The sequence below is a fragment of the Rhinopithecus bieti genome, unplaced genomic scaffold (genome assembly GCF_001698545.2).
Source record: "Rhinopithecus bieti isolate Rb0 unplaced genomic scaffold, ASM169854v2 scaffold_12155, whole genome shotgun sequence".
In the NCBI taxonomy this organism is placed as follows: Eukaryota; Metazoa; Chordata; class Mammalia; order Primates; family Cercopithecidae; genus Rhinopithecus; species Rhinopithecus bieti.
In genome coordinates this window covers 601,470-628,873 of record NW_016807423.1, presented here as the reverse complement: position 1 = coordinate 628,873, position 27,404 = coordinate 601,470, and the positions used below count along the sequence as shown (strand labels likewise).

The window sequence follows — 27,404 nt, the reverse complement described above, 5'->3', positions numbered from 1 at the left end:
TTAGCCAGGATGGTCTTGATCTCCTGACCTCGTAATCCGCCCGTCTCGGCCTCCCAAAGTGCTGGGATTACAGGCGTGAGCCACCACGCCTGGCCATGGAGTTGGAGTTTTATTATTATTCAAGTTGGTCTCCCTGAGCATTCGAGGATCAGAGTTTTTAAAGATAATTTGGCAGGTAGGGACTTGGGAAGTGGGGAGTGCTGATTGGTCAGGTTGGAGATGGAATCATAGGGGTCAAAATGAGGTTTTCTTACTGTGTTTTGTTCCTGGGTGGGATGGCAGCACTGGGTGAGCCAGATGACTGGTCTGGATGGTGTCAGCTGATCCATCCAGTGCAGGGGCTGCAAAATATCTCAGGCACTGATCTTAGGGTTTACAATAGTGATGTTATCCCTAGGAGCAATTTGGGGAGGTTCAGACTCTTGGAGCCAGAGGTTGCACGATCCCTAAATCTTAATTTCTAATCTGGTAGCTAATTTGTTAGTCCTGTGTATTGCTCCATTTTCACACTACTTATAAAGACATACCCAGGAATGGGAAATTTACAAAAGAAAGAGGTTTAATGGACTTACAGTTCCACGTGGCTGGAGGCCTCACAATCATGCTGGAAGGCAAGGAGGAGGAGTGAGTCATGTTTTACATGAATGGCAGCAGGCAAAGAGGGAGAGTTTGTGCAGGGAAACTCCCCCATATAAAACCATCAGACCTCATGAGCCTTATTCACTATCACGAGATCAGCATGGGAAAGACCTGCTCCCATGATTCAGTTACCTCCCATTGTGTCCCTCCCATAACATGGAATTCAAGATGAGATTTGGGTGGGGACACAGCCAAACCATATTATCCCTCAAAGGCAGACTTATCCCCAGGCAGGAAGGGGGTCTTTTTGAGAAAGGGCTATTATCAATTTTGTTTCAGAGTCAAACAATGAACTGAAGTCCTTCCCAAAGTTGGTTTGCCCAACACCCAGGAATGAACAAGGACAGATTAAAGGTTAGAAGGAAGATGGAATTGGTTAGGTCTGATCTCTCTCACTGTCATAACTCCCTCAGTTATAATTTTTGCAAAGGCGGTTTCACTCTGGCCTAGTCCTTTGAGTTACTGCTTTCAGATGTACTATACCTACATATGTTATAAACACCAGAATATAGTGTTTGTTTTAACATGTCATATGTCTTTTAAAGAGAATAATTTTTTTAAAGTCAGACTTTTATATTAACCAAAGAAGTTTCCTATTGCTGCTGTAACAAATTGACACAAATTAGTGGTGGAAAACAACACAAATGAATTTGAGTTTTGGAGGTCAGAGGTCTAAGATACATCTCATTAGGGTAAAATCAAGGTGCTGGCAGGGTTGTGTTCTTTTTTGGAGGCTTTAATGGATAATCCATTTCCTTCAATTTTCCAGGTGACACTGACTCCTCTGCCTCCCTATTCCGTTGATAAAGACCCTTATGATTACACTGGACCCATCCAGTTAAGCCAGGATAATCTCCCCATCAAAGTCAGACAATTGGCTGGGTGTGGTGGTTCACACCTGCAATCCCAGCACTTTGGGAAGCTGAGGCGGGTGGATTACCTGAGGTCAGGAATTTGAGACCAATCTGGCCAACATGGCAAAACACTGTCTCTACTAAATATACAAAAATTAGCCGGGCATGCTGGCATGTGCCTGTAAGTCCAGCTACTAGGGGGGCTGAGGCAGGAAGATCACTTGAACCTGGGAGGCAGAGGTTGCAGTGAGCCGAGACTGCACCACTGCACTCCAGCCTGGGCAACAGAGTGACACTCTGTCTCAAGAAAATAAAATAAAATGAAAGTCAATTAACAGACTAATTCCATCTGCAGTATTAATTCTCCTTTGCTATGTAACCTATCACATTCCAGATTCTGGAGATTGAGGCATGACTTTTTTTTTTTTTGAGACAGGGTCTCTCTCTGTTGCCCAGGCTGGAGTGCAGTGGTGTGATCTTGGCTCACTGCAGGCTCAACCTCTGGGGCTCAAGTGATCTTCCTGCTGTAGCCTCCCAAGCAGCCAGGACTACAGGAACACGCCATACCACCACACTTCCATAATTTTTGTTTATTTTTTGTAAAGATGAGGTGTCACTATGTTGCCCAGGGTGGTCTTGACTCCTGGACTCATGCAATCCTCCTGCCTTGGCCTCCTAAAGTGCTGGGATTACAGGTATGAGCCACCCAGCCTATGAACATCTTTTAGATGCTGTTATTCTGTCTACCACATCCATATATTTATCATTTTTGGTGATCCTCATTCCTTCCTGTAGATTGTTGGGTGACATTTATTTTTATTTTTATGTATTTATTTATTTTTTTAGACGGAGTCTCACTCTGTCACCCAGGCTGGAGTACAATGGGGCGGTCTCTGCTCACTGCAACCTCCACCTCCCAGGTTCAAGTGATTCTACCGCCTCAGCCTCCCAAGTAGCTGGGACTACAGGTGCATGCCACCACACCCGGCTAATTTTTGTATTTTTAGTAGAGACGAGGTTTCACTGTGTTGGCCAGGCTGGTCTCGAACTCCTGACCTTGTGATCCACCCACCTCAGCCTCCCAAACTGCTGGGATTACAGGTGTGAGCCACCACGCCTGGCCTATTTTTATTTTTATTTGTTGGCACAGGGTTTCACTCTGTCACCCAGGCTAGGGTACAGTGATATAGTCACAGCTCACTGCAGCCTCAACCTCCTGGGTTCATTGATCCTCCTTACCTCAGCCTCCTGAGTAGCTAGGACTACAGGCACACACCACCACGCCCAGTTAATTTTTTTGTTTTGGCAGAATCTTGCTCTGTCACCCAGGATGGAGTACAAGAGCATGATCTGGGCTCACTGCAACCTCCATTTCCTGGGGTCAAGCAATCCTCCCACCTCAGCCTCCTTAGTAGATGGGACTGCAGGCACACCCACCTGCCTGGCTAATTTTTGTATTTTTTGTAGAGACAGCATTTCACCCTGTTACCCAGTCTGCTCCTGGGCTCAAGTGATCTGCCCACCTCTGCCTCCCAAAGTGTTGGAATTGTAGGGATGAACCACCAAGTCTAGCCTGTTATTTTCTTTAGTGTGAAGAATTTTCCTTAGTATTTCAAGTTTGATGGGGATGAATCTACTGTTTTTGTTGATTTTTAAATTGTCTGTATTTTGTTTTCATTTTATTTTATTTTTTTAAATTAAAGGCTGGGCACAGTGGCTGACCCCTATAATTCCAGCACTTTGGGAGGCTAAGGTGGTAGGATTGCTTGAGCCCAGGAGTTTGAGACCACCCTGGGTAACATACTGAGACCTTGTCTCTACAAACAATCAAAAAATTAACTGGGCATGGTCATGCATGCCTGTGGTCCTAGTTACTTGGGAAGCTGAGGTGGGAGGCTTGCTTGAGCCCAGGAGGTCAAGGCTACAGTGAGCTGTGATGGCGCCACTGCATTCCAGCCTGGGTGATAAAGCAAGACTCTGTTTGGAAAAAAAAAAAAAAAAAAAGACCTACTGTAATGCCACATCATCTCAATATATAGAATGTTTTCATCCTAGATTGGACACAGTGGCTAATGCCTATAATCCCAGCACTTTGGGAGGCTGAGGCAGAAAGATTAGCTCAGGAGTTTGAAACCATCCTAGGCAACATAGTGAGACCTCCAACTCTACAAGTAATTAACAAAATTTGTCAGGAATGGTGGCACATGCCTATGGTTCCAGCTACCTGAGAGGCTGAGGTGGGAGATTGGGCCTGGGAGGTCAAGGCTGCAGTGAGCTGTGATAGTGCCACTGAACTCCAGGTTGGACAACACAGCGAGATCGTGTCTGGAAACTTTTTTCTTATGCCCTTTGCAGAATTTTCCTCTGAAGAACAGCTTTTGTTCTGGCAGGGAGCTAATTTGGCTAGATTTTTAATTCCAAATCAATCATCTCCAGCAGAGGGCAGAAGCTAAAATCTTCACCCAGTTCTACCTTCTACCTGCTGTTTTTTTTTTTTTTTTTTTTTTTTTTTTGCTGGGTTTCTTGTTACCCCTGCCCATGTATACATAAGCAGTCAACCAAGGAATTGGGAGGACTTGTCTTATCCAAATGTTGGGGCTCACCCCCTCTGCAATACTCTCCTTTTTAGGATTTCTCCTGTAACTTTTTGGTTGCCCTGCCCGCCTCAAACTCTGTTTCCTGACACCTCAAGGTAATAAAGCTGTGTCTTCACACCAGAGTTCCTTGCGGATTGGGGAATGCCCTAAGCAAGAGGCCACAGCTTCTCTAATCTCACCAGTTGCAGTTGTATTTGGCCACTGTCCAGTGCCCTGGAATAATTGGTTTTTCAAAATATTTTTTTCCCTAGAGTTTGTCATTGTTATTTGTGGGAGGGTTAATCTGACTACATTTATTTGCTATTACTGGAAACTAGAACCAGAAATATTTATTTATTTATTTTTGAAATGAAGTCTTGCTCTGTCGTTCCGGCTGGAGTGCAGTGGTGTGATCTCGGCTCACTGCAACCTCCGCCTCCTGAGTTCAAGCGACTCTCCTGCCTCAGCCTCATGAGTAGCTGGGATTACAGGTGCCTGCCACCATGCCCGTCTAATTTTTGTGCTTTTAGTAGAGACAGAGCTTCACCATGTTGGCCAGGCTGTTCTCGAACTCCTGACCTAAAGTGATCTGCCCGCCACAGCCTCCCAACCGATTAATACTTAATTAAAACGATATTTCTCTCCAGAATTCTTTGTTTTGAGATAGTGTCTTGCTCTGTCGTCCAGGTTGGAGTGCAATGGTGTGATCTCGGCTCACTGCAGCTTGACCTTCCAGGCTCAAGAGATCCTTCCAAGCTCAGCCTCTGCAATAGCTAGGACTACAGCTGTGCACCATCACGCCTGGCTAATTTTTTTGTAGAGATGGGGTTTCTCTGTGTTGCCCAGGCTGGTCTGGAAGTCCTGGGCAATCCTCCCGCCTCGGCCTCCCAAAGTGCTGGAATTACAGGTGTGAGCCACCATGCCCGACCTCAGAATTTTTGATAACCCTGTGAGGATGGCGTAAGCTGTAGTCAGGTGTGTGACCTTGGACAAGTTACTAGCCTATCTAGGCCTGTTTCCTCACTTACAAAATGGGGACAAGAATAAACCTACCTCATAGTCATGAGCATTACATGAATTGTTATATCTTAGAAGCTCAGAAATGCCTGGTGGTAAATGCTATATATATATATATATATACCCTTATTATTATTAGTGAGTACCTAGGTTGTGCATGTCACTGTTGGGTGCTTTACACACATTAATTTACTTGTCAGAATAACCTTGGGGGGGGGAGGTACTATTCTAATGCCACTTTAGATATGAAGAAACTGACGTTTTGAGAGATTGGATGATTAAATCTAAGACTCCAAACACCACGCTTCCTCCAACGCGGTTTGGACTTGGAGAGGAAGGCAGCTTCTTTCAAGACATCCCTGAGCGAGAAAGTCGCGTCATCCGGGGACTCCCACTGCCCGAGTCCACCACGTGGCAGTCTGGGCCGAATGCCTCTCACCACTTTCTGGGTGGGCGAGGCCTGACTCCAACCCCGGCCCTCTGCTCTAGACCTGGCACCACTGTAGATGCAATCCAAACTCCCAGAAATGTGCCGCCTTTCATAATCCCCAGTTGTCCACAACAGGTGGTAACTCCTCCGTTGCTCAATGTGGCGTAAATCATCCCTTCCATAGCTGCGGGACCACAGCTCACCCACCTGGGACAAACACCCAAGACAGGGGCCGAATTCCAGCTCGCAGCAGTAATTCCGCCCCGCCCCTCCCCGCCCAGTCCAGCTCTTCTAGCCCTGCCCCGCTCCTCTAGCCCAACCTCCCCCCGCTGTTGGCCCCGCAGGCTCCTTCTCGCCCCGCCCCGCTCCTTCCTCGCCCAACCGCTCACCTCTGGTTTGCCCCGCCCCTCGCCCCCCAACATTCCCCCTCCCGGCCCTCGCCCCTCTCGCCCCCGTCCCCACGCCCCTCTCTTCTCGTGCCAAACCGCCCACCTCTGTTGGCCCCCGCCCTTCCATCTAAGTCACGGCCCTCCCTAGTAAGGTCCAATGTTAGCTTCTCCAGCCCCACGCCCAGACTCAACTCATTGGGCGGCAGCCACTATTCCCTCCTCTTCCTTGGGTCGCGGGAGGGCCGAACTCATCGAAAACACAGGCCAATGGGTGATACGACCAGCAAGCGCGGCGGGAGGGTTCGATTGAACTGGGTCTTTGGCCGGGGGGTCAGGGTGGAGTCCTTGGCCGGCTGTTTAAACGCGCCGCTTTTGGGGAAGAAGAAGGTTTTTTTGGGAGGGAGGTGCCTGGGGTCTAACGGTGCCATCTCTGTCGCTCTTTTCAGCCCCTCCTGGTTTCCCCCATCCTAACCCCCCTGGGGTCTTTTACAGGCCCGCGCCGTGGCTTCCTGCTTCGAACCTATCCCTGAACTTAATCCTGGTTTTTTCCCCACCGTCCAGCCCTGGGAAATTCTCCTTTTCTCAGGACTTGGCTCCCCACCCAGGCTTCGGAACTTTCCAACCACAGCTTTCTCTTTCCGTGGCCCAGTGGATTACCCACCCCACCCCCACTCCCACCCCGCCCCGCCGCGCAACTACCTCCTCCCTTCACCCGGACTGGGACCATCATCCCCACTCCACTCCGCCCAGTCTGGGACCATCATCCCCACTCCACTCCGCCCAGTCTGGGACTCCACCTGCCTCCTCCCCCAGTCCCACACTAATCTCTGCTTGGTCTCTTCCACTTTGGCCTAATCTCTCGTCTCGGCCTACTGAGGACGGACACTCTCACAGTTTGGGTCCAAACCCCAGTTCCTGGACGGATTCCCGCCATCCAGGCCCCCTCTTTAATTAGCCGGTCCTCTCAATAATGTAGCAGCCCTCTCTGCTGATTAGACCCTGGTCTTACACACTTAGCCGCTGCCTGCTTTTGACCTTCGGCTCATGGGTACTTGACGTTTTAAACTCCTAGGCCCAGGATGGTAAGTGTGGGCCTAGGGGAGGCTGGGAGTAGCCCTGGGTCAGGGTCTAACAGGCCTAGGCTGCAGGATGCTTGCAGGCACTGTTTCCTTTCTCCCCTTACAGAGGAGGAGCTTGGCTCCCAGCCAGCTGGCCAAGAGAAAGCCTGAAGGCGGGTCCTCTCAAGATGAAGACTGGCAACCTGGCCTAGTGGTGAGCACTCAAGGGGACAGGGAAGGGGAGTTTTCTGTTTGGGCAGAAAAGAAGCCAGGACTTGGTTTCTAGGGTTACATAGCCAACTCCAGATGCCTCTTTTGTATGTTCAGTAAACTTTTAATGAGTACTTACTATGTGCCAGGCATTAAACAAGATTAATAAAATCTTTGTCCTCAGAGTAGTCATTAGAAGCTAATATAACCTCAGTTTTCCTGGTGGGAAAAGGTATTCTAAAGCAAAAGAGCCGGTTGGATTGGACCTTTTGACTCTGTTTGAAAAAAAGGGCTACACAACAGCAATTAGCAGCCTGCTCTTTTGCTCCTTGTCCCCTGCCCAGTGTCACAGAACAGTAGAGTGTTCTGGGCCTCCCTTAGAGTCCTGGGCTCACTTGGGCCTAGATCTGACAGGTTGGGTCCTTCCAGTCCTTGCTCATACTGAAGTACAGTATATTCTACTTTAGGTTGGGCCCTGTGTGCTGCTTCCTGTTTTGGAGGCTTACTGGGGCTGACTGTGGGCAGGACCTATGTAAACCAAAAGAAATAGGACAGTGCAGCATGGACTTCAGAGAATAAGAGCAGTTCAAGAAGTGGGGGCTTGGCCACTGGAACTTTGAAGGAAGGGATCAGCTATGCAAGGATTAGAAGGCACTTTTTGGCAGGAGCAGTGTGCGAATAAGGTGTGGGGTGGGGCTGCTGGTGTTTGTTTCAGGTGTGTCTTATAGGATCGCTGAAGCTTCAAATATCCTGGCAAACTGGCACAAGTGGGTTCTTGCCTAATGGCTTGGAGGGGTTTGCTCAATAGTTGTACTGTGGTGTGCAAGGGGCTTCTCTACCTGTGAAGGAGGCACATTGGCTGCCCCTTGCCACGTACATGGGTCTCAGACTTGAACTTGGGGCAGCATTCTCTGCAGCTGGGTCTACTGTCAGTTGCTGGTTGCTGCTGAAGATGCTTTTAGTGCCAGTGTCCTCATGGCCATGGGTGGCCTGAGTGGGGAGTGGCCTCAATGGCCTGGGAGTTGAAGGCAGCTGTACTCTTGCCCCTTGGAAACTCAGCGAAGTGTTTGGTTGCTCAGTCATTCCATGGAGCTTTTGGAGTGAAGCTTTGGGGCCACCAGGACTCCATGCTGTTGGTAGACTTGCTCTTCACACGCCCGTTTTATTTACCCTTTCCATTGCCCCTGCTCAGTTTAGGCAGGTTATTTAACCGCATTAAGCTCCAGTTTTATCACCTCTTAAATAAGGATAATAAATCTATATAATAGAGTAGCTATGAAGAAGATACACTATAACATGCGTGAAGAATTTAGCACAGTGCCTGGCACTTAATAAGCACTTCAAGTATTAGTTGCCATTATGGTGATTTCTGTGGTCTTCTAGACTTCACCTTTCCCAATTCTCTCTCCTAGACTCCTAGGAAACGGAAATCCAGCAGTGACACCCAGATCCAGGAGTGTTTCCTGTCTCCTTTTCGGAAACCTTTGAGTCAGCTAACCAATCAACCACCTTGTCTGGACAGCAGTCAGCATGTAAGCCAGAACTGCAACCTGCATGTATATGTCTGTGCCCAGTCACTCAGCCTAGGTAGACTCCTGTCCCTGTAGACTCCCTCAGTGCTTTCTAGAGTGGCCAGAAGACACACATCTGTGGGGGCTTTGGACCTGCCCACAGCTGCTGGGGCCTGCTTAGCGAGGTGTGCCTAACTTGTGCCTGGTTTATAGTAGCTACATGGGCACCAGATCAGATGGTTCAGATTCCTGAGGAAAGGAGGGTAAAGGAACTAGGATCCTCATGTCAGCTCAGACTCTGACTCTGTATATGACTTTAAGGAGTACCACAGTCATATATTTCCTCTAGTAAAGTCAAACTTAATCTCCACCATGGCAGGTGCATTGCCTCATGTAATTCTCACGTTTTAAGATGAGAAAACTGAGTCTCAGAAAGGTTAAGTAATTTGCTCAGAGTGGGTGCAGCAGATCTGCCTAGTTCCAAAGCTTTTCCACTAAGCTTTATGAGTAATGTTTTGAAGGAAAACTAGGAATACATAATGGAGATTAGTCATTTGTGCATTCAGCAAACATTTAAACACAGTTTTGTGGGCGGGCACGGTAGCTCACGCCTGTAATCCCAGCACTTCAGGAGGCCGAGGTGGGTGGATCACCTGAAGTTAGGAGTTTGAGACCAGCCTGGCCAACATGGTTAAACCCTTTCTCTACTAAAAATACAAAAATTAACTGGGCATGGTGTCATATGCCTGTAGTCCCAGCTACTCAGGAGGCTGAGGCATGAGAATCACTTGAAACCCGGGAGGCAGAGGTTGCAGGGAGTCAAGATCATGCTACTGCACTCCAGCCTGGGCAAGAGTGAGACTTGGTCTCAAAAAAAAAAAAAAAAAACCTAACTAAATAAAAACAGTTTTGGGCCAGGCGCAGTGGCTCATGCCTGTAATCCCAGCACTTTGGGAGGCCAAGGCAGATGGATCACCTGAGGTCAGGAGTTCAAGACCAGCCTGGCAAACATGTTGAAATCCCGTCTCTATTAAAAATACAGAGAAAATTAGCCAGGCATGGTGGTGCATGCCTGTAATCCCAGCTACTTGGGAGGCTGAGGCAAGAGAATCACTTGAACCCGGGAGGCGGAGGTTGTAGTGAGCCGAGATCGTGCCATTACGCTCCAGCCTGGGCGACAAGAGTGAAAATCCATCCCAAAAACAAAAAAAAAACAGTTTTGTGTAATACTTGATAAATATAGATATATCACATAAGTTATAAAACACAAACACCTGTGAACCCATCATCCAGGACTAGAACATCGTCAAACCCATAATCCCTTTTCCTATCCCCAGAGGTAATCACTATCTTGAATTGTATCCATTATCTTTTGCTTTTATGACAGTTTTAGGATACATACAAAAATCACTAATACAGCCTCAGCAACAGAGTGAGACTCCATCTCAAAAAAAAAAAAAATCACTAATACATTTTTTAATTGGTTTTTTGAACTTTAAAAAATGGTGTTGGGTAGGCGTGTTGGTTCACACCTATAATCCCAGCATTCTGGGAGACCGAGGTAGGCGGATGGCTTGAGCTCAGGAGTTTAAGACCAACCCAGGCAACATGGTGAAACCCCATCGCTATCAAAAATACAAAAAAATTAGCTGGGCATGGTGGTGTGTGCCTGTTGTCCCAGCTACCTGGGAGGCTGACATGGGAGGATCGCTTAAGCCTAGGAGGCAGAGGTTGCAGTCAGCTGAGACTGGCACCATTGCACTCCAGCCTGGGTGACAGAGCGAGACCCCATCTCAAAGAAAATGGTGTTAAAATGGTGTATAATCTTCTGGGACTGTTTCATTCAGGATTTATTCAAAGTTGTCCTGTGTAACTACATGGCATAAGTGCAGTTGTGGGAGTGCATAACAGGAGACCTACGGGTCTGGAGATTGGGGAAGACCTGCCTCTGAAAGATGTGCTGTTAAGTCTTGAAAGATATGAGGGGTTAGACAGGTGAAGACAGTGGAAAACATTCTTATTTATTTATTTATTTTTTGAGATGGAGTCTCACTCAGTTGCCCAGGCTGGAGTGCAGTGGGGTGATCTGGGCTCACTGCAAGCTCCGCCTCCTTGGTTCACGCCATTCTGCTGCCTCGGCCTCCCGAGTAGCTGGGACTACAGGCGCCCGCCACCACACCAGGCTAATTTGTTTTGTATTTTCAGTAGAGACAGGGTTTAATCGTGTTAGCCAGGATGGTCTCGATCTCCTGACCTCGTGATCTGCCCGTCTCGGCCTCCCAAAGTGCTGGGATTATAGGCGTGAGCCACCGCGCCCGGCCAGGAGTGGAAAATATTCTAATAGAAGGAACAGCTTATTGGAAAGCCTGGCAGCAATAGAGGCAGGTACTGAAAAGAGAGTGTGGGGAGTTGGGGGATGGTGGTGAGAGATGAGAGTTGGAGAGCTATGCAGAGGCTAAGAGTGGAAGGCCTTTCAGAAGCCATGCTAGGAGAGTCTGGACTAAGGTCATTGAAGAGCTTTAGAAGTGTTTTAAGTCGGGGTGGGAGGTAACAGCAGTGTAGCATATCTGTTGGATGTGGAGAGACTGGAGGTAGGGAAACTAGTGAGAAAGCTATTGCAGGTGGCCAAGCAAGAGAGAATTATGCCCTGGACATGGGTTTTAGGGGAATGGGGAATGGGAAGAAGTAGGTGGATTTTGAGAGATACTTAAAAATTACAAGTGGAAAAACTTGGGATTGATTACATGTGGGGAGAGGGAAAATTGAGGATGAAGTTGGGATTTTAGGCTTGGGCAAGGTGGATGGATGGTGGTGCCATTTGCTGAGATAGGGAACGCAGAAGAGGAATGGCATTTGGTGGGAGGGAGATGGTGGGCACTGTAATCAGGAGGCCCATGAAGTTGAATGTATTATACAAAAGCTATTGTCTTTTAATAGCAAAGTTACAGGAATAGAACAGAAGATAGACAACATTAAAAATGTACTTGCAGGCCAGGCGTGGTGGTGCATACCTGTAATCCCAGCACTTTGGGAGGCCGAGGCAGGAGGATCACTTGAGCCCAGGAGTGTGAGACCAACTTGAGCAACATAGTGAGACCCTATCTCTAAAAAACAATAAATAAATGGGCTGTATGTGGTTGCATGTGACTGTAGTCCCAGCTACTCTGGAGACTGAGGTGGGAGGATCGTTTCAGCTGAGGAGGTCAAGGGTGCAGTGACACATGATACTGTCACTGCACTCCACCCTGAGTGACAGAGACCCTGTCTCAAAAGGAAAAAAATACTTGCATATAGGAAAATTCAGAAAAGTATAGTTAATGGGTAGAATCTGCTGTGTGATAAGAATGCTACTAACACTGTTTAGTTGCTGTCAATAAGAAATTGTATTTTAAAAAATCCATTGTCCAGAAGATATGAACAGGTTTGTTTATAATTGTTATAGAATGGAAGTGCTGAAACTTGTTCACTGAAACATTTTGACTTGTATTAATGCTTTACATCTCTACATTTATATTAAGAATTCACACAAAAGGCCGGGCAAGGTGGCTCACGCCTGTAATCCCAGCACTTCGGAATGCTGAGGTGGGCGCATCACGAGGTCAGATCGGAGATTGAGACCATCCTGGCTAACACGGTGAAACTCCGTCTCTACTAAAAAATACAAAAAATTAGCTGGGCGTGGTGGTGGGTGCCTGTAGTCCCAGCTACTCGGGAGGCTGAGGAATGGTATGAACCCGGGAGGTAGAGCTTGTAGTGAGCTGAGATCGCGCCATTGCACTCTAGCCTGGCAACAGAGTGAGACTCCATCTAAAAAAAAAAAAATTCACACAAAAAATGAAAATGATGGAAAAATGCAATACTTGATTTCTGTCCCCTATTTTTCTACTCATTGTGATATACTTAGGTATTCCTTTTTTTTTTTTTTTTGAGACAGGGTCTTATGCTCTCACCCAGACTGGAGTGCAGTGGTGCTATCTTGGCTCACCTCCTTACTTATCTCCATTCTCCTTCAGCTGGAGCTTGGTGAGCTAACACTGCACTTAGAGAGCGATGGTGGTCTTTAATTCCTTTTAAAATCAGAAGAAAAAAATACATAGTAATCTAGCCTGATTATATTATTATATTTATCTTTATACCAACGCAGTCTTTTTTGTTTTTGTTTTTTCTTTTTTTTCATAGGGAGTCTTGCTCTGTCGCTTAGAATGGAGTGCGGTGGCGTGATCTTGGTGCACTGCAACCTCCGCCTCCCAGGTTCAGGCTGTTCTCCTGCCTCAGCCTCCTGAATAGCTGGGATTACAGGCACCCGCCACCACGCCTGGCAAATTTTTGTATTTTTAGTAGAGACACGGTTTTACAATGTTGGCCAGGCTGGTCTTGAACTCTTGACCTTGAGTGATCTTTCTGCCTTGGCCTCCCAAAATGCTAGTATTACAGGAGTGAGCCGCTGCATCTGGCTTTTTTTTTTTTTTTTTTTTTAATGGAGGAAGGGACCCCAAAGTCAAAAGTGCCTGGGGCTCACAGAAGTCATAGTGTGGCCTTGGAGATGAGGACTTTAGCCTTAGACATGATGATTTTTTTTTTGTTTTTTTTGAGGCTGAGTTTCGGGTCTGTCGCCGCGGACTGGAGTGCAGTGGCCAGATCTCAGCTGCACTGCAAGCTCCGCTGCTCAGGTGTTACGGCGCATTCTCCTTGGCCTCAGCCGCCCCGAGTAGCTGGGAAACTACAGGCGCCCGCGCATCTCGCCTGGCTAAGTTTTTTTTGTTATTTTTAAGAGAGAGCGGGGTTTCACCGTGTTAGGGCCAGGATGGTCTCGATCTCCTGACCTCGTGAATCTGCCGTCTCGGGCCTCCCAAAGTGCTGGGATTACAGGCTTGAGCCACCGTGCCCAGCCGACATGATGATTTTGAAGTCCCTGCAGGAGATCTAGGTCTGCAGTCGGTTGCAAATGTGGATGTGGAGTAAGGTATAACTAGAAATCTATCTGGGACTCATTAGCATAGATATATTTTATACCTGGTAAATGGATTGGTGAATGTGTAGTCAGAAGATCTGAGGGCTAAACCCTGCGCCCTGGGGAGCACTGACTTTGTTTTTTTTTTTTCTGAGACAGGGTCTCGCTGTGTTGCCCAGGCTGGAATGCAGTGGTGCGATCACAGGTCACTGCAGCCTCAATCTCAGGCTCGGGTATTGCTGCCACCTCAGCCTCTGGAGTAGCTAGGACCACAGACATGCGCCACCACACCTGGCTAATTTTTAAATGATATGTAGAGACCAGGTCTCACTATGTTGCCCAGGAAGGTTTCAAACTCCTGGGTTCTAGCAATCCTCCTGTCTTGGCCTCCCAGAGTGCTGGGATTACAGATGTGTGTCACTGCAGCTGGTTGGGAGCACTGAGCTCTGGGGGTGGGGTGAGGGTTAAAAGGCAGAGGAAAAAGAGCTCGTTAGGGGACTGAAGATGAGATCCCGGAAAGGTGGACAGTAGTGTCATGGAAGTCAAAGGCAGAAAATATTTGAGAAAGAGTGGCCAGCTTCGTCAAGTAAGATACATGTCCATTGGAATTAGGGTCATGTAGGCCATTCGTGATCTTGGCCAGAGTGGAAGGGGCAGAAGACAGGAAGAGTGGGAGGAAAAAAGGGGAGCTATATAACTTAGTAGAAGTTTGCCTGTGGAGGGGAGGAGATAAGGAATCAAACGAATATTTGTTTTTAAGATAGGAGATAATTAAGTCCATTTTGAATACTGGTAAGAGCTAATAGGGAGAGGCTGAGATACAGAGTGATCAGTCATAACAGAGTGATTCTCTGCAGAAATGGGAAGCTTTAGCCTTGGTGGGGAGGAGGGATGCTGTCTCTCATCTATCAGAAGGAAAAATTGATATGAATTATCAGTAACCAAATGAACAGAGAATGAGAGCATGCTCCCTCCCTGCCCCCTCCTATAGAGACTGGTGAGTCACCAGACCAGATCCCTGCAGGTTGGCCATTCTTTTCTTTTTCATTTTTTATTTATTTATTTATTTTTTTTGAGACAGGGTCTTGCTCTATGGCCCAGGCTGGAGTACAGTGGTGCGATCTCGGCTCACTGCAACTTCGACCTCCCAGGTTCAAGTGATTCTTGTGCCTCAACCCCCCAAGTAACTGAGATTATAGGTGCCCGCCACCATGCCCAGCTCAGTTTTTTGTATTTTTAGTAGAGAGGGGGTTTCACCATGTTGGCAAGGCAGGTCTTGAACTCCTGACCTCAAGTGACCTGCCTGCCTTGACCTCCCAAAGTGCTGGGATTACAGGCATGCACTGTGCCTGGCCAGCCATTCCATTTTGCAGACTGAGCCCTCAGATGTTTTTGGCCAGGGGTCTCCACATTCTTCCTTGCCAGTTATGCAAGCCTGTAGTTCTCCCTGCAGAACCTATGGTTCCTGTGTTCTATTGAAAGTCTTTTTAAATTTGGAGCATACATTCTTGGCTACTCAGAGCCTCAAATCTAGCCTTCTATACTGATAATTTTGAAAATATTTCTGTTTTAGAATTGATGCTATATTAAAAAGAAAATTAGGGTCTATCTCCTTTTCCTCTCATTTGACTTAAGAGTAGCTTTTTTTTTTTCCTTTGAGGCAGGTCTTGCTGTCACCCAGGCTGGAGTGCAATGGTGTAATCATAGCTCACTGCAGCCTTGAACTCCTAGGCTCAAGTGATCTTCCTGCCTCGGCCTTCTGAGTAGCTGGGACCATGTGCCACAGTGCCTGGGTAATTTTTAAATTTTGTTTAGGGGGTGTGTTGGGTGGGGTCTCACTACGTTGCCTTAGACTGGTCTCAAAATCCTGGACTTAAGCGGTCCTCCCACCTCAGCCTCCCAAAGCACTGGGGTTATAAGCATGAGCCACTGCACTGGCCAAGGGTCCTTTTTGTTAGCATCTTTCATAATGATTATCATTGCTGTTCATAGTTACAGTCATGCTAATTAAAAATAGTAAAGGCTGGGCATGATGGCTCATGCCTATAATCCCAGCACTTTGGGAGGCGGAGGTGAGAAGATCCCTTGAGCCAGGACTTAGAGACTGCAGTGAGGTATGATCACCACTACTGTACTCCAGCCTGGGCGACAAAGTGAGACCCTGTCTCTAAAAAAAAAAAAAAAAAAGTCAATAAAGGATTTTATTCACATGCAAAGAAGTTTGCAAATAAACAAAAGCATTTGAGTGTTTTGCCAACTTTGCCCTCATGTTATGTTACTTAGTGTGATATTGTCATGTTATTTAGTGTGATAAGGAAGTTCATTTCTACATACTCGTTTTCTGTCTTCTAATATCACAAAAAAAATTCATTACTTTTTTTTTAATTTAAAGTACATTTGAGGCCAGTCGCGATAGCTCATTCCTGTAATCCCCAGTACTTTGGGGGGCCAAGGTGGACGGATCACTTGAGGTCAGGAGTTCAAGACCAGCCTGGCCAACATGGTGAAACCCTGTCTCTACTAAAAATACCAAAATTAGTGAGGTGTGGTGGCGTGCGCCTGTAGTCCCAGCTACTTGGGAGGCTGAGGCAGGAGCATTGCTTGAACCTGGGAGGCAGAGGTTGCAGTGAGCTGAGATTGCGCCATTGCACTCCAGCTGGGCGACAGAGCGAGACTCCGTCTCCAAAAAAAAAAAAAAACCCAAAAAACAAATAAAGTACATTTGAGTTTCTAGACATTTATGATGTGTGAAGAAATGAGTCAGAAAACAAAGGTAAAAATATCAGGGCAGGCTTGCTTTTTTTTCCTACTAGACTATGTTTTTTGCTAGAAGGGATATTTTTTCATTACTGCTTTTTCCACTAATATATTCCCATTAAAACTGCCTTCAGGGTCTCTGCTCTTTATTTCTCTTTGATCTCTTGGGTTCCAGCTCTGGTTTTGTTGAGGTTCATAGGGTATCACAGTTCCGCAAAGGGCTCAGGTGTGTGTGGACCAGAACTTCCATGGGAGCTGTCAGAGTTAGTTCAGTGTTAATTTTTCTGCCTTCTCTACTCCTGCCCCAGCCCCATAGCCCATGGAATAATGCTGGTTCAAGGCAGAAGTGCTTGTAGAGAGGCTTCTTGCCCTTAGGTAGAGGAGTCACCAGTGCTACCTCTCTAGGACCCACATGTCTACCTGCTGTCACCCTTGTCCCACTTGCTTTTTCTTAGTGTTGGGCTTAGCTTCTCTCTCATGTCCCTTTCTCATGTTCCTTCTCTTGTGCTTTACATGGCAGGAAACTGCCGGGTCTGGGCTGATGTGTATGGCTGTACTCAAACAGACTGGGTGAGAGGCCATATTGCCTACTGAGTACAAGTAAGGACCCTAGAACTGGGAAAGTCCTGCGTTTATAATGGCTTTCTGATTTGAGAAAGTGACTTAATCACCCTGAGCTTCAGTTTGCTCATCTGTAAAATGGGAACACCAGTAATATATGGACCTCATACAGCTGTTGGGATTAAATGGTAACATGAATGCAAGAGGCTTAGCTCTGTGTCTAGCATACATTGGTAGCCATCATTATTTTATTTATATTTTAAATATATATTTTAAAAATAGAGATGGGGTCTTGCTATATTGCCCAGGCTGGTCTCGAACTCTCAGACCTAAGTGATCCTCCTGCCTTGGCCTCCCAAAGTGTTAAGATTACAGGTGTGAGCCACCATGCTCGGTCTGGTGGTGGTAATATTATTTTATTAATACTATGGCTCCCATATCTCTTACTATCACTACTTTTTGATGAGCTGTTTAGTTCCCAAGGAGGCTGATGTGAGTATTAGATATATTAGGCAGAACTGATGTGGCCAAAAAAAAAATTGTGAGGTATGTGAGGTATGCTTGGGAAGGTGTAGCCCTATATGACAGTGGTTAAACGCAGACATTGGACTTCTCTGTTATTACTCGGGTTGGCTAAGTTTGTGGTAGTTGCTTTCCAAGGTGCTATACCCTAGGGAAGAGCTAGGGATGCTCACTGGCATCTTTAATGAGTGAATGGTTTCATGGGTTCTAAGCCTCATGGTTGACTGAGGCTGGGCCCTTCTGCTATCCCTGGATACTTGTAGAACCTTACATAAAGCCTCGAAGATGGACGCTGTTGTACCAACCTAATGTGAAGCATATCATGATATTGTCTCATAACATCTCCAATCAGTCCTGAATCCCTCTTTCTCCTTTCTTTTTAGGAAGCATTTATTCGAAGCATTTTGTCAAAGCCTTTCAAAGTCCCCATTCCAAATTATCAAGGTAAAATGGAGGTTTTTCTGTTTTTGAAATCAGTCCTATGTATGTGTGCCTGAATAAATTAAAAATCTGCTTTTGTAAATACAAGCTTAGCTGGGAATTGAAGGTGCCAGTCCAGTGGTGGCTGTGTTTGGGGTGACCCTCCTGAGGCCTGCATGAAAACTGTGTTAGCCTCAGTAAGGGCTGCCAAGACTAACTGCCCCTCATCTTCTTGGTAGAGGTGTCCCACTGCTTAGAAAGTTCCTGGTGGGCCAAGATGGCTGATGGACCTGGGCTTCATTCAATCCAAGTGCATTCAGTAGCATCTCTTTTATGAGGCTGACTGTGTGGGAGGCCTAAATTCTGTAAGGTTTTTTCCCTGTCTCATATAGGGTACAGCATGATGCTAAAACTGGGGCTTGGAGGAGTAGGGAGGCCAGCTTTCTCTCTCTCTCTCTCTTTTTTTTTTCTTTTTAAAAAATTTAATAGAGATAAGATTTCACTATGTTGACCAGGCTGATCTCGAACTCCTGGGCTCAAGCGATCCTCCCACCTCGACCTCTCAAAAAGTGTTGGGACTACAGGCTTGAGACACTATGCTTGGCTGTGGCCAGCTCTCAGGAGCTCTCAGAAAGCTCTATGAAAGCCCCATTTAGAATTTCAGGCCTTCCCAGGATTGTGTTGAGTTGAAATGAACCAGTCCTGGCACCTCAGAAGTTTGTAATGGAATGGGAGAAATAAAACAGGAAAAGCTCTGATTCAAAGCAAAATAATTCTGGGGACTGGGTGTGGTGCCTCACGCCTGTAATACCAGCACTTTGGGAGGCCAAGGTGGGCAGATCACCTGAGGTCAGGAGTTCAAGACCAGCCCGGACAACATGGTGAAACCCTGTCTCTACTAAAAAAATACAAAAATTAGCCAGATGTGGTGACGGGCGCCTATAATCCCAGCTTCTTGGGAGGCTAAGGCAGGAGAATTGCTTGAACCCAGGAGGCAGAGGTGGCAGTGAGCCAAGATTGTGCCATTGCACTCTAGCCTGGGCAATAGAGTGAGACTCCATCTCTGAAAAAAGCAGAATGGGATAATGGTCATGTAGAGATGCTCAAACTGAGTTTGGAGGCATTCTCAGAGAGAGAGGGTCATATGGGAGCTCAAGAAATGTTATGTGAAAGACAAGTATTTGAGCTGGGCTTGCTGGAGCTCCTAAACATAGGTTCAGGTGATGGAATGATTATTGGTTTGTAGGTCCTCTGGGCTCTCGGGCATTGGGCCTGAAAAGGGCTGGGGTCCGCCGGGCCCTCCATGACCCCCTGGAAAAAGATGCCTTGGTTCTGTATGAGCCTCCCCCGCTGAGCGCCCATGACCAGCTGAAGCTTGACAAGTATGTGCACTGGTATTTCGTAAGCAGTTCTGGTCCTCTGTACATGCATGCATACTTGGGAGGGTAGAAGGTATTTTGGTGTGATTTCTCTTTAGGATTGACATGTGTTTTCAGAGAGTAGATGATTGGGGAAGGAGACTGCCTGGGGAAGAGCCTGTGGTCATGTCCAGTGAGTGGGCATTCCTCATCCCCTCCTGCCTTCCCAGGATGCTCACTCAGGAGGAGGAGTGATTGAGGTGATGACATAGGGAACCCATTCCTCTCTGAGCTAACTTTCTAACTCCTAAAGTAGGAATTTGCTATGGTTTTATGACTTATCAGCCAAGAAGGTCTTCTCTTAGGCAGCTGCCTCTGTTGCCTCTGGATCAGCAGGACACAGCTTCCTGAGGGTGCTCCCTTGCCCATGTCTGAGCACATTGTTTTATTTGCTGTGTTTTCTCAGGGAGAAACTCCCTGTCCATGTGGTTGTTGACCCTATTCTCAGTAAGGTTTTGCGGCCTCATCAGAGAGAGGTAAATGAGGGTGAGGGGAATGAGGTGTGGGCTAGGGGCTGAGCCTGGGAGACTACCATCCCTGGGACAGCAGCAGCGTAGGTGCCAAAGTGGACTGAAGGCTGTTATTCTCTAGGGAGTGAAATTCCTGTGGGAGTGTGTCACCAGTCGGCGCATCCCTGGCAGCCATGGCTGTATCATGGCTGATGAGATGGGCCTGGGAAAGACGCTGCAGTGCATCACATTGATGTGGACACTTTTGCGTCAGAGTCCAGAGTGCAAGCCAGAAATTGACAAGGCAGTGGTGGTGTCGCCTTCCAGCCTGGTGAAGAACTGGTATAATGAGGTTGGGAAATGGCTTGGAGGGAGGATCCAACCTCTGGCCATCGATGGAGGATCTAAGGATGAAATAGACCAAAAACTGGGTATGGAGCCTTAACAAAGATGGCTGCACTCTCCTGCATAGCCTGCTGCTTTCTTGTGTGTATGCTCACTTATGGCCAGGGGGGAGGGCAATGCAGGGGTAGCAGAAAAGAGAATTTCCATTGAAAATAGTTGAAGTGGAGCCAGTTGTTTCCAGGCTAAATTAAAAAACTGTCGAGTTGTTTTTTTTTTTAAAGATTCTGAATTGTTCCCTTGACACCTTTTCTGTTGTAGAAGGATTCATGAACCAGCGTGGAGGCAGAGTGCCTTCTCCCATCCTCATCATTTCCTATGAGACCTTCCGCCTTCATGTTGGAGTCCTCCAGAAAGGAAGTGTTGGTCTGGTCATATGTGACGAGGTACTTGACTCTCAGCAGTCTGGGTGGTAGAAAATCTGTCAAAATCTCTTCACTGAGTATTGCCTTCCAAGGGCTGTGCTAGTCACTGGGGAATGCTGAAGACAGGATGCTGCCTTGGAGACAAGTGATAGGGAGAGCCTGTGATACCAAAATACAAGATACTGTCTGCCAAAAGAGGGCTGAAACAATGCTTAGAACTCCGAGGAGAGTGAGATGCTGGGGACTGATTGGCTTTGTTGTCTCCAGATAGTATCCCTGGACTAAAGAAGGACCTTGAAGGGTGGGTGGCAGTGTTTAGAGGATATAAACCAGAAAGTGAGAAAAGTCTCAACTTAGAGATTTATTTTGCCAAGGTTGAGGATGCTCTGGGGAAAAAGAGACACAAGCTACAGTAGGATCTGTAGCCTGTGCTTTTTCCAAAGAGATTTTTGAGGACTTCAATATTTAAAGGGGGGCTGGGCACGATGATTCACGTCTGTAATCCCAGCACTTTGGGAGGCTGAGGTGAGTGGATCACTTGAACCCAGAAGTTTGGGACCAGCCTGGGCAACATGGTGAAACCCCACCTCTACCTAAAAAAGATGAAAATATTAGTCAGGTGTGGTGGTGCACCTGTAGTCCCAGCTACTCGGGAGGCTGAGGTGGGAGAATCAGCTGAGCCCGGGAAGTGAGCTGAGATTGTGCCACTGCACTCCAGCCTGGATGATGGGGTGTGAAACCCTGTCTCAAAACACACATATGGCCAGGCGCGGTGGCTCATGCCTGTTATCAGCACTTTGGGAGGCTGAGGCGGGTGGATCATGAGGTCAGGAGTTTGAGACCAGCCTGGCCAAGATGGTGAAACCCCGTCTCTACTAAAAATACAAAAATTAGCTGGGCACAGTGGCAGGCACCTGTAATCACAGCTACTCGGGAGGCTGAGGCAGAAGAATCTCTTGAACCCAGGAGGCGGAGGTTGCAGTGAGCCTAGATCATGCCACTGCACTCTAGCCTGGGTGACAGAGCAAGACTCCGTCTCAAAAAAACAAATTAAATAAAACAAAAAACACGCATATACACAGACACACATGACCCTTTCTCAAAAAAAAAACCACACACAAACATAAAGGGGCAAGAGCAGGCTGGAGGGAAAGAGGAGCCTTCAGTTATGCATTCAGCTCAATAAATCTGCATTTTACATAGAGTTAAGTAAATAAAGAGTAGAGGAAGAAGTCAAATACACATTTGTCTGGGAGGGAGGATTTCTAGTCTTGTCTTTGTCTCCTACCTGTAAAGATGAGCTGTTTATTTACATTGTCAGGGTGAGGGAGGCCACCTGGGGAGAGGCATGGCCTTCTGTCTACTGCTATCTGTTTAGGAACAAAAGGAAAGACAGTTTTTTGCATGACTAGTTCCCAAGCTTAACTTTTCCCTTTGGCATAGTTTGGGGTCCTGAGATGTCATTTTCCTTCCACAGGGAACAGGTTCTAGAATTAGAGACCTTTATTCATATCCTGACTCTGCCACTTACTAGCAGTGTGACCTTCAACAAGTTACTTTACTGGTTGAACCTCTGTTTCTACATCAGTAAAATGGGGTGATAATATCTGCCTCATAGGATTATTGTGAGGATTAAATGATATTATTAAGAAAAAGCTCTTATTGCAGTGCCTGGTATGTCATAAGACCTTGGCAAATGTAAGCTCTGGTGGTTATTCCAGGCGGGGGGTACTTGCAAGGACAAAAGCAGAGATAAGAAAGTCCATACACCTTGTAGTAGTAGTTTGTATTGACTCCTTGTTCCTTCTCTCTGGGATTAAGGGAATATGGCTGTAGTTACTTTCCAGTATGTACTTTCCAGTATGTACTTTCCAGCCTTTTCCAGTATGTGTGAATGGCAGTAGAGAGGCTAGTACTTAGGAAGCAGTGAGGGTGACTGGGAGCTTCCGACTATAGAGAATTTTTCAGGACTTCCCAGTGGACTTGGCGACCCTGAGTCTATAGCCATTGTTTGCAACTTCTAGGGAGAGTTGAGCTCCTTTGTATACCCCTGAGGTTCTAGTGGAGAGGTGGCTGAAAGACGTGGCCCTATCTATCAACCAGTTGGCAGGCTAGGCTCAGCTCTGGGTACTGTAGATAGGCCAGTTGTCTGAGGAACTTCAGAGAGGGGACAGAGGGAAAAAGCTTGCTTTTGGGTACCATGCTTTCTAGTTGTGAGCTATTTTCTGGTCAGTCATTGTCTGGCTGGTCTTCAGACTCCCAACTTCCTGGTAGGAGTAGGGAAGTTACCAGGTTGAGGTGAGGTACGCATGTTACTGCCCTGTGGTTCATGGCCCTGGCATCTGCTTCATCACTGTGGAGGGGGACTATGCCAGGAGCCGGGTCCAAAGCATTGTGGGAGAGGAAGGCAGGCTGTAGCTGTTGAGCCTTTGAGGATTAGGGAGCATCTAAATTTTTTTCTACCTTTTTTTTTTTGAGACAAGGATCTTTGTTCTGTTGCCCAGATAGGGTGCAGTGATGTGATCTTGGCTCACCACAACCTCCACCTCCCAGGTTTAAGTGATTATCCTGCCTCAGCCACCTGAGTAGCTGATATTACAGGCATGCGCCACCACTCTAGCTACTTTTTGTATTTTTAGTAGAGATGGGGTTTCACCATGTTGGCCAGGCTGGCGTTGAACTCCTGGCCCCAAGTAATCTGTGACCTCGGCTTTCCAAAGTGCTGGGATTACAAGTTTGAGCCACTGTGCCCAGCCTTTTTCTTCTCAGTGTTTTTTTCTTCCCCACTCTGTCCTGTTTTATGAGCTGACTCTGTGCAGGGCACAAGGGATGACACTGCCTCTTATCACACTGCAGCCCCTTGGCTGTTTACCTTTCTACTTGTTTACCTTTTATTTTGTCAACTGTCAGGGATCTAAGAAACCGAAAGTCCTGAAAAGATAATCATCTTACTCCAGGAGGGGAGAGGGTTTGTCCTGTTCAGACCCTGGAAAGGAAAGGTGCCATTTCAGGCTTTCACGTTCTCAGCTCCCACAGCGTCTTCCTCCCAGCTAACGCGTTTCTCTGGAACACAGTTTTTCATAATAACTTCTATGTACAAAATCTTTGATCCTCAATCAAAAGACATGGAATCAGCTCTGGCTTTGCCACTTACAAGCGTGACTTTCCACAGATGAGACTGCTCTGAGATTGTTTCTTCCTCTGTAGAGTGGGTGACACAGGGGCTACTTGAAAGGGATATGATCCAGATCAAGAGAGAGGATATATGGGAGCACTTTGCACAAGTGTATAGCAGAGGGATTGACCTCATCATCATCTCAGTCTTAAAGATTAGGAGACAAACTCAGGGAAGTGCGTGGTGACTTGCCCAGGTTTACCCAGCGAGTACATAGTAAGCTGGAATGTGAATGCAGGTGTGAGATTCCAAGTCATGGCTCTTTTTCCTATCGCCCTCTGCCTTGGATGCTTGGTGCAGAAAGAAGCTTGCCTTGGGTATGGAAGGGTTGTCCCTGTGCTCCTCATCAAGACCCATGTGGATCCTTAGTGACTGATCCAATAGGGAACTGGGGTTGGCTTTCTCTTTTGCAGAGACAGGATAGTGTGGTAGCCCATTTCATTTGCTGGGTCATTTATTAAGTGCCTTTTATGTGTCAGGCCCTGGAGATCTCACAGTGCTGTCCCTCAGGGAGCTTCAGTTTAGAAGATCTAATTGGTGGTGCTCATTTCCCCTGGACCTGTTGGGTGATTTCCTCTGACTTTCAAGTCTCATTTCCCTCTTCAGTTCAAAGTTAAAAATACAAAAGTTAGCCCGGCATAGTGGCACATGCCTGTAATACAAGCTACTCAGGAAGCTGAGGCGCAAGAATTGCTTAAATTGGGGAGGCAGGCACATGCCACCACACCCAGCTAATTTTTGTATTTTTAGTAGAGACAGGGTTTCACCATGTTGGCCAGGTTGAACTCGAACTCCTGACCTCAGGTGATCCACCTGCCTCCGCCTCCCAAAGTGCTAGGATTACAGGCATGAGCCACCATGCCCCGTTGGTTTATTTAATCTTTAATAGCAACATTGGTCATTATTTCATTCTTTCCTTCAACTAACATTCATTGAGCTTTGTCCTATACACTGAAATTACACAGGTGAATCTGACATAGTCTCTGCCTTAAGAAATCCTGGTCTCTGCCTAGTTGAGAAGATAAAGTACAGGAGAGTGATTAGCACTCTAGTACATATATTATGGATGAGGGCAGAATGGTACAGTGTCCAGACTCAGAGTCATACAGATCCTGAGTTCAAATCCCAGCTCTGCTACTTTCTACTGGCATGATTTTGGATAATGTTTACCTCTCTAAATCTTAGTTTCTTTATCTCTAAAATGGATAATACAATTTCCATTCGTGTGGATTACAGAACAGAATACAGGTAAATTGTTTAGTTAGTACCATGCCTACCACATTAAACGGGTTCACTAAATAGTAGCAGCCATTATGTACATAGTGCCACAGGAGCACAGAGGTGAGAGAGACAAGCAGCCTGGAGTCACTGAGGAAGGCTTTGCATAGGGGGTGACATCTGAGGAACTTGCCTGTGGAAAAGAGCTCTAGGCAGAGAGGTGGCATGGGCAAAGAGACATAAGGAAATCCAGCATTAGGAGTGATGAGGAGGTCAGGCTTCCTGGACTGTGACAAGCTTGGAGAGTGTCAGAAGTTCACTGGGGTCTCATTGAGAAGGGCTTTGAATGCTAAGCTACTGAGCTTAAAGAGCTTGGACTTGATGCTATAGATGGGAGAGTCAGTGAAGGGTCTGTGTTTAATTGCGTTGTCAAAGCCTGACTCAAGGGAGCAAGACTGATTGCTGATTCTTGGTTGAGTGGTTGAGTTTTGTGCGCCTTACCCAGTGTGGTGCTGGATATAGAAAAGGTACAGGCCTGATCTTGCCCATGTAGCTCTTGGAGAAAGAGGGAATGTGGTCCTTTATGATTTTCTTGAAAAAGGCTTAAAAGAAGTAGTAGAGGTGTGGAGAGAATGGGAGGACAGGACAGGGAGAATAGGGATTGGGGAAGAGATGTAAAGGGAAGCAGAGGGAAGCTCTGTGGCTCTACTAGCTGTGTGGATTCTGGTGGGACATGGAGCCTGGGCCAAGTCCCTTTAACACTGATGGCCCAGACAAGGCCTGGAGTCTAATACAGAAGGCGTCTGGCTCAGAAGGTTCTGAGTTGGGTAGGCTGATATGGAGGGAGGACTCCCTGAAAGCATGGGTTTGTCATATGGCCACATGATCTCTGAAGAGTATAGGTAGGCTGCCAAGGCTCTGGAGGTGGGGCAGGGAAAGGGATGGAAAGGAACAGAGGGAATCTTTGCTTTATGGGTATAGCACTGGTCTGGAAACGAGAGGTCTGTCTTTTGAGCCTAACATTCTGCATAGTCAAGTGGGTAAACCCTCTCTCATGCTGCCCCCTGCCTAGTTTCCAAGGCCTTAGAACCTGTAATGTTTTTGTTTTTTGTTGAGACAGTTCCTCACTATGTCACCCAGGTTGTAGTGCACTCATGGCTCACTGAAGCTTCGACCTCCCGGACTCAAGCGATCCTCCCACCTCAGCCTCCCAAGTAGCTGGGGCTATGGGTGTAAGCTGCTAATGTCCAGCTAATTTTTGTATGTTTTGTAGAGATGGGGTTTCACCATGTTGGCCAGGCTGGTCTGGAATTCCTGGGCTCAAGTGATCCGCCCGCCTCGGCCTCCCAAAGTGCTGGGATTACAGGTGTGAGCCTCCGCACCTGGCCCGGAATGTTTTTGAGTGCTCTTTTCCTGTCTGTCCAAGACTTTGCTACCGTATAGGGAATGCCACGTTGCACTCTGAATAAGGATTCTTTTGTAGGGACACAGGCTCAAGAACTCTGAGAATCAGACTTACCAAGCCCTGGACAGCTTGAATACCAGCCGGCGGGTGCTCATCTCCGGAACTCCCATCCAGAACGATCTGCTTGAGTATTTCAGCTTGGTACATTTTGTTAATTCCGGCATCCTAGGTAAGAATCTAGCCTTGTTTGCCACGTCAGGGAGGAGCCCTGCCTAGTCTTTGGGAGTATAACTCCAGCTGAGGAGAGAAAGAAGAGAATGCTAGTTATATGTGGGTCACTAGGCACTCTTGTAGGAAGGCTTCTCTTGTCAGGGAGTAGCAAAGCCATTGGGAGGCCTTGAATCTGCTGAGCAATTCAGCAAAGCCCATGTCGGCCATTTTTCCATTGCAGAGGTGGCAGGGGCTATACAGGGTGTGATGTTATGACGAGCTGAGGGTGGAATTATTATTTTTGCTTCTCACATCCTAGCTCCCTTATAAGAACTTTGGCCTCAGAGCAAGCTCTGTGTTGGGCAGATGTGTGTTTTTTAAAAATCATTTTAACCATTTTTAAGTGTAACAATTCAGTGGTATTAAGTACATTCATGTTGTGCAACCATCACCATCATCCATCTTCAGATTTTTTTTTTTTTCTATTTACTAAACTGAAAATCTACCCGATGACTCCTTTCCCCTTCCCTCCCAGTGCTTTGAGAGGCTGGGGTGGGAAGATCACTTGAGGCCAGTTCACGACCAGCCTGGGCAACATAGTGAGATCTCGTCTTTACAAAATAAGAAAATTAGCTGGGTGTGGTGGTGTGTGCTGCTGGTCCTAGCTACTCAGGAGGCTGTGATCATGCCACTGTACTCTAGCTTGGGAAACAGAGCAAGGCCCTGTCTCTAAAATAATAATAATAATAATAACTCCTTATTCCTCCCTCCCCTAATCCCTGGCAACCACATATATATTTGTGAAATGGTGTGTTAGTACCACCCCAACTTGCCAGTGCTCAAGAGTAAGCAGAAGGCCGGGCGCGG

At 47.0% G+C, this 27,404-nt stretch overlaps 1 protein-coding gene across 3 annotated transcripts in view; it reads left to right on the top strand.

The window, feature by feature from the left end:
• Positions 1-6,595: 6,595 nt before the first annotated feature.
• RAD54L (RAD54 like) overlaps positions 6,596-27,404 on the top strand; it is a 31,426-nt gene continuing 10,617 nt past the window's right edge. Inside the window, exons 1-9 of one of the 3 annotated variants that reach the window (XM_017881734.1) lie at positions 6,596-6,987; positions 7,091-7,177; positions 8,586-8,705; positions 17,859-17,919; positions 19,142-19,277; positions 19,720-19,789; positions 19,905-20,193; positions 20,426-20,550; positions 26,406-26,556. In XM_017881734.1, coding sequence (XP_017737223.1) covers positions 6,985-6,987; positions 7,091-7,177; positions 8,586-8,705; positions 17,859-17,919; positions 19,142-19,277; positions 19,720-19,789; positions 19,905-20,193; positions 20,426-20,550; positions 26,406-26,556 — 1,042 coding nt within the window. In that variant the 5' untranslated portion in view covers positions 6,596-6,984. Of the gene's footprint in view, positions 6,988-7,090; positions 7,178-8,585; positions 8,706-15,388; positions 15,429-17,858; positions 17,920-19,141; positions 19,278-19,719; positions 19,790-19,904; positions 20,194-20,425; positions 20,551-26,405; positions 26,557-27,404 lie in introns of those variants that run through there. The other 2 variants (XM_017881735.1, XM_017881736.1) reach the window with 2 other exon arrangements.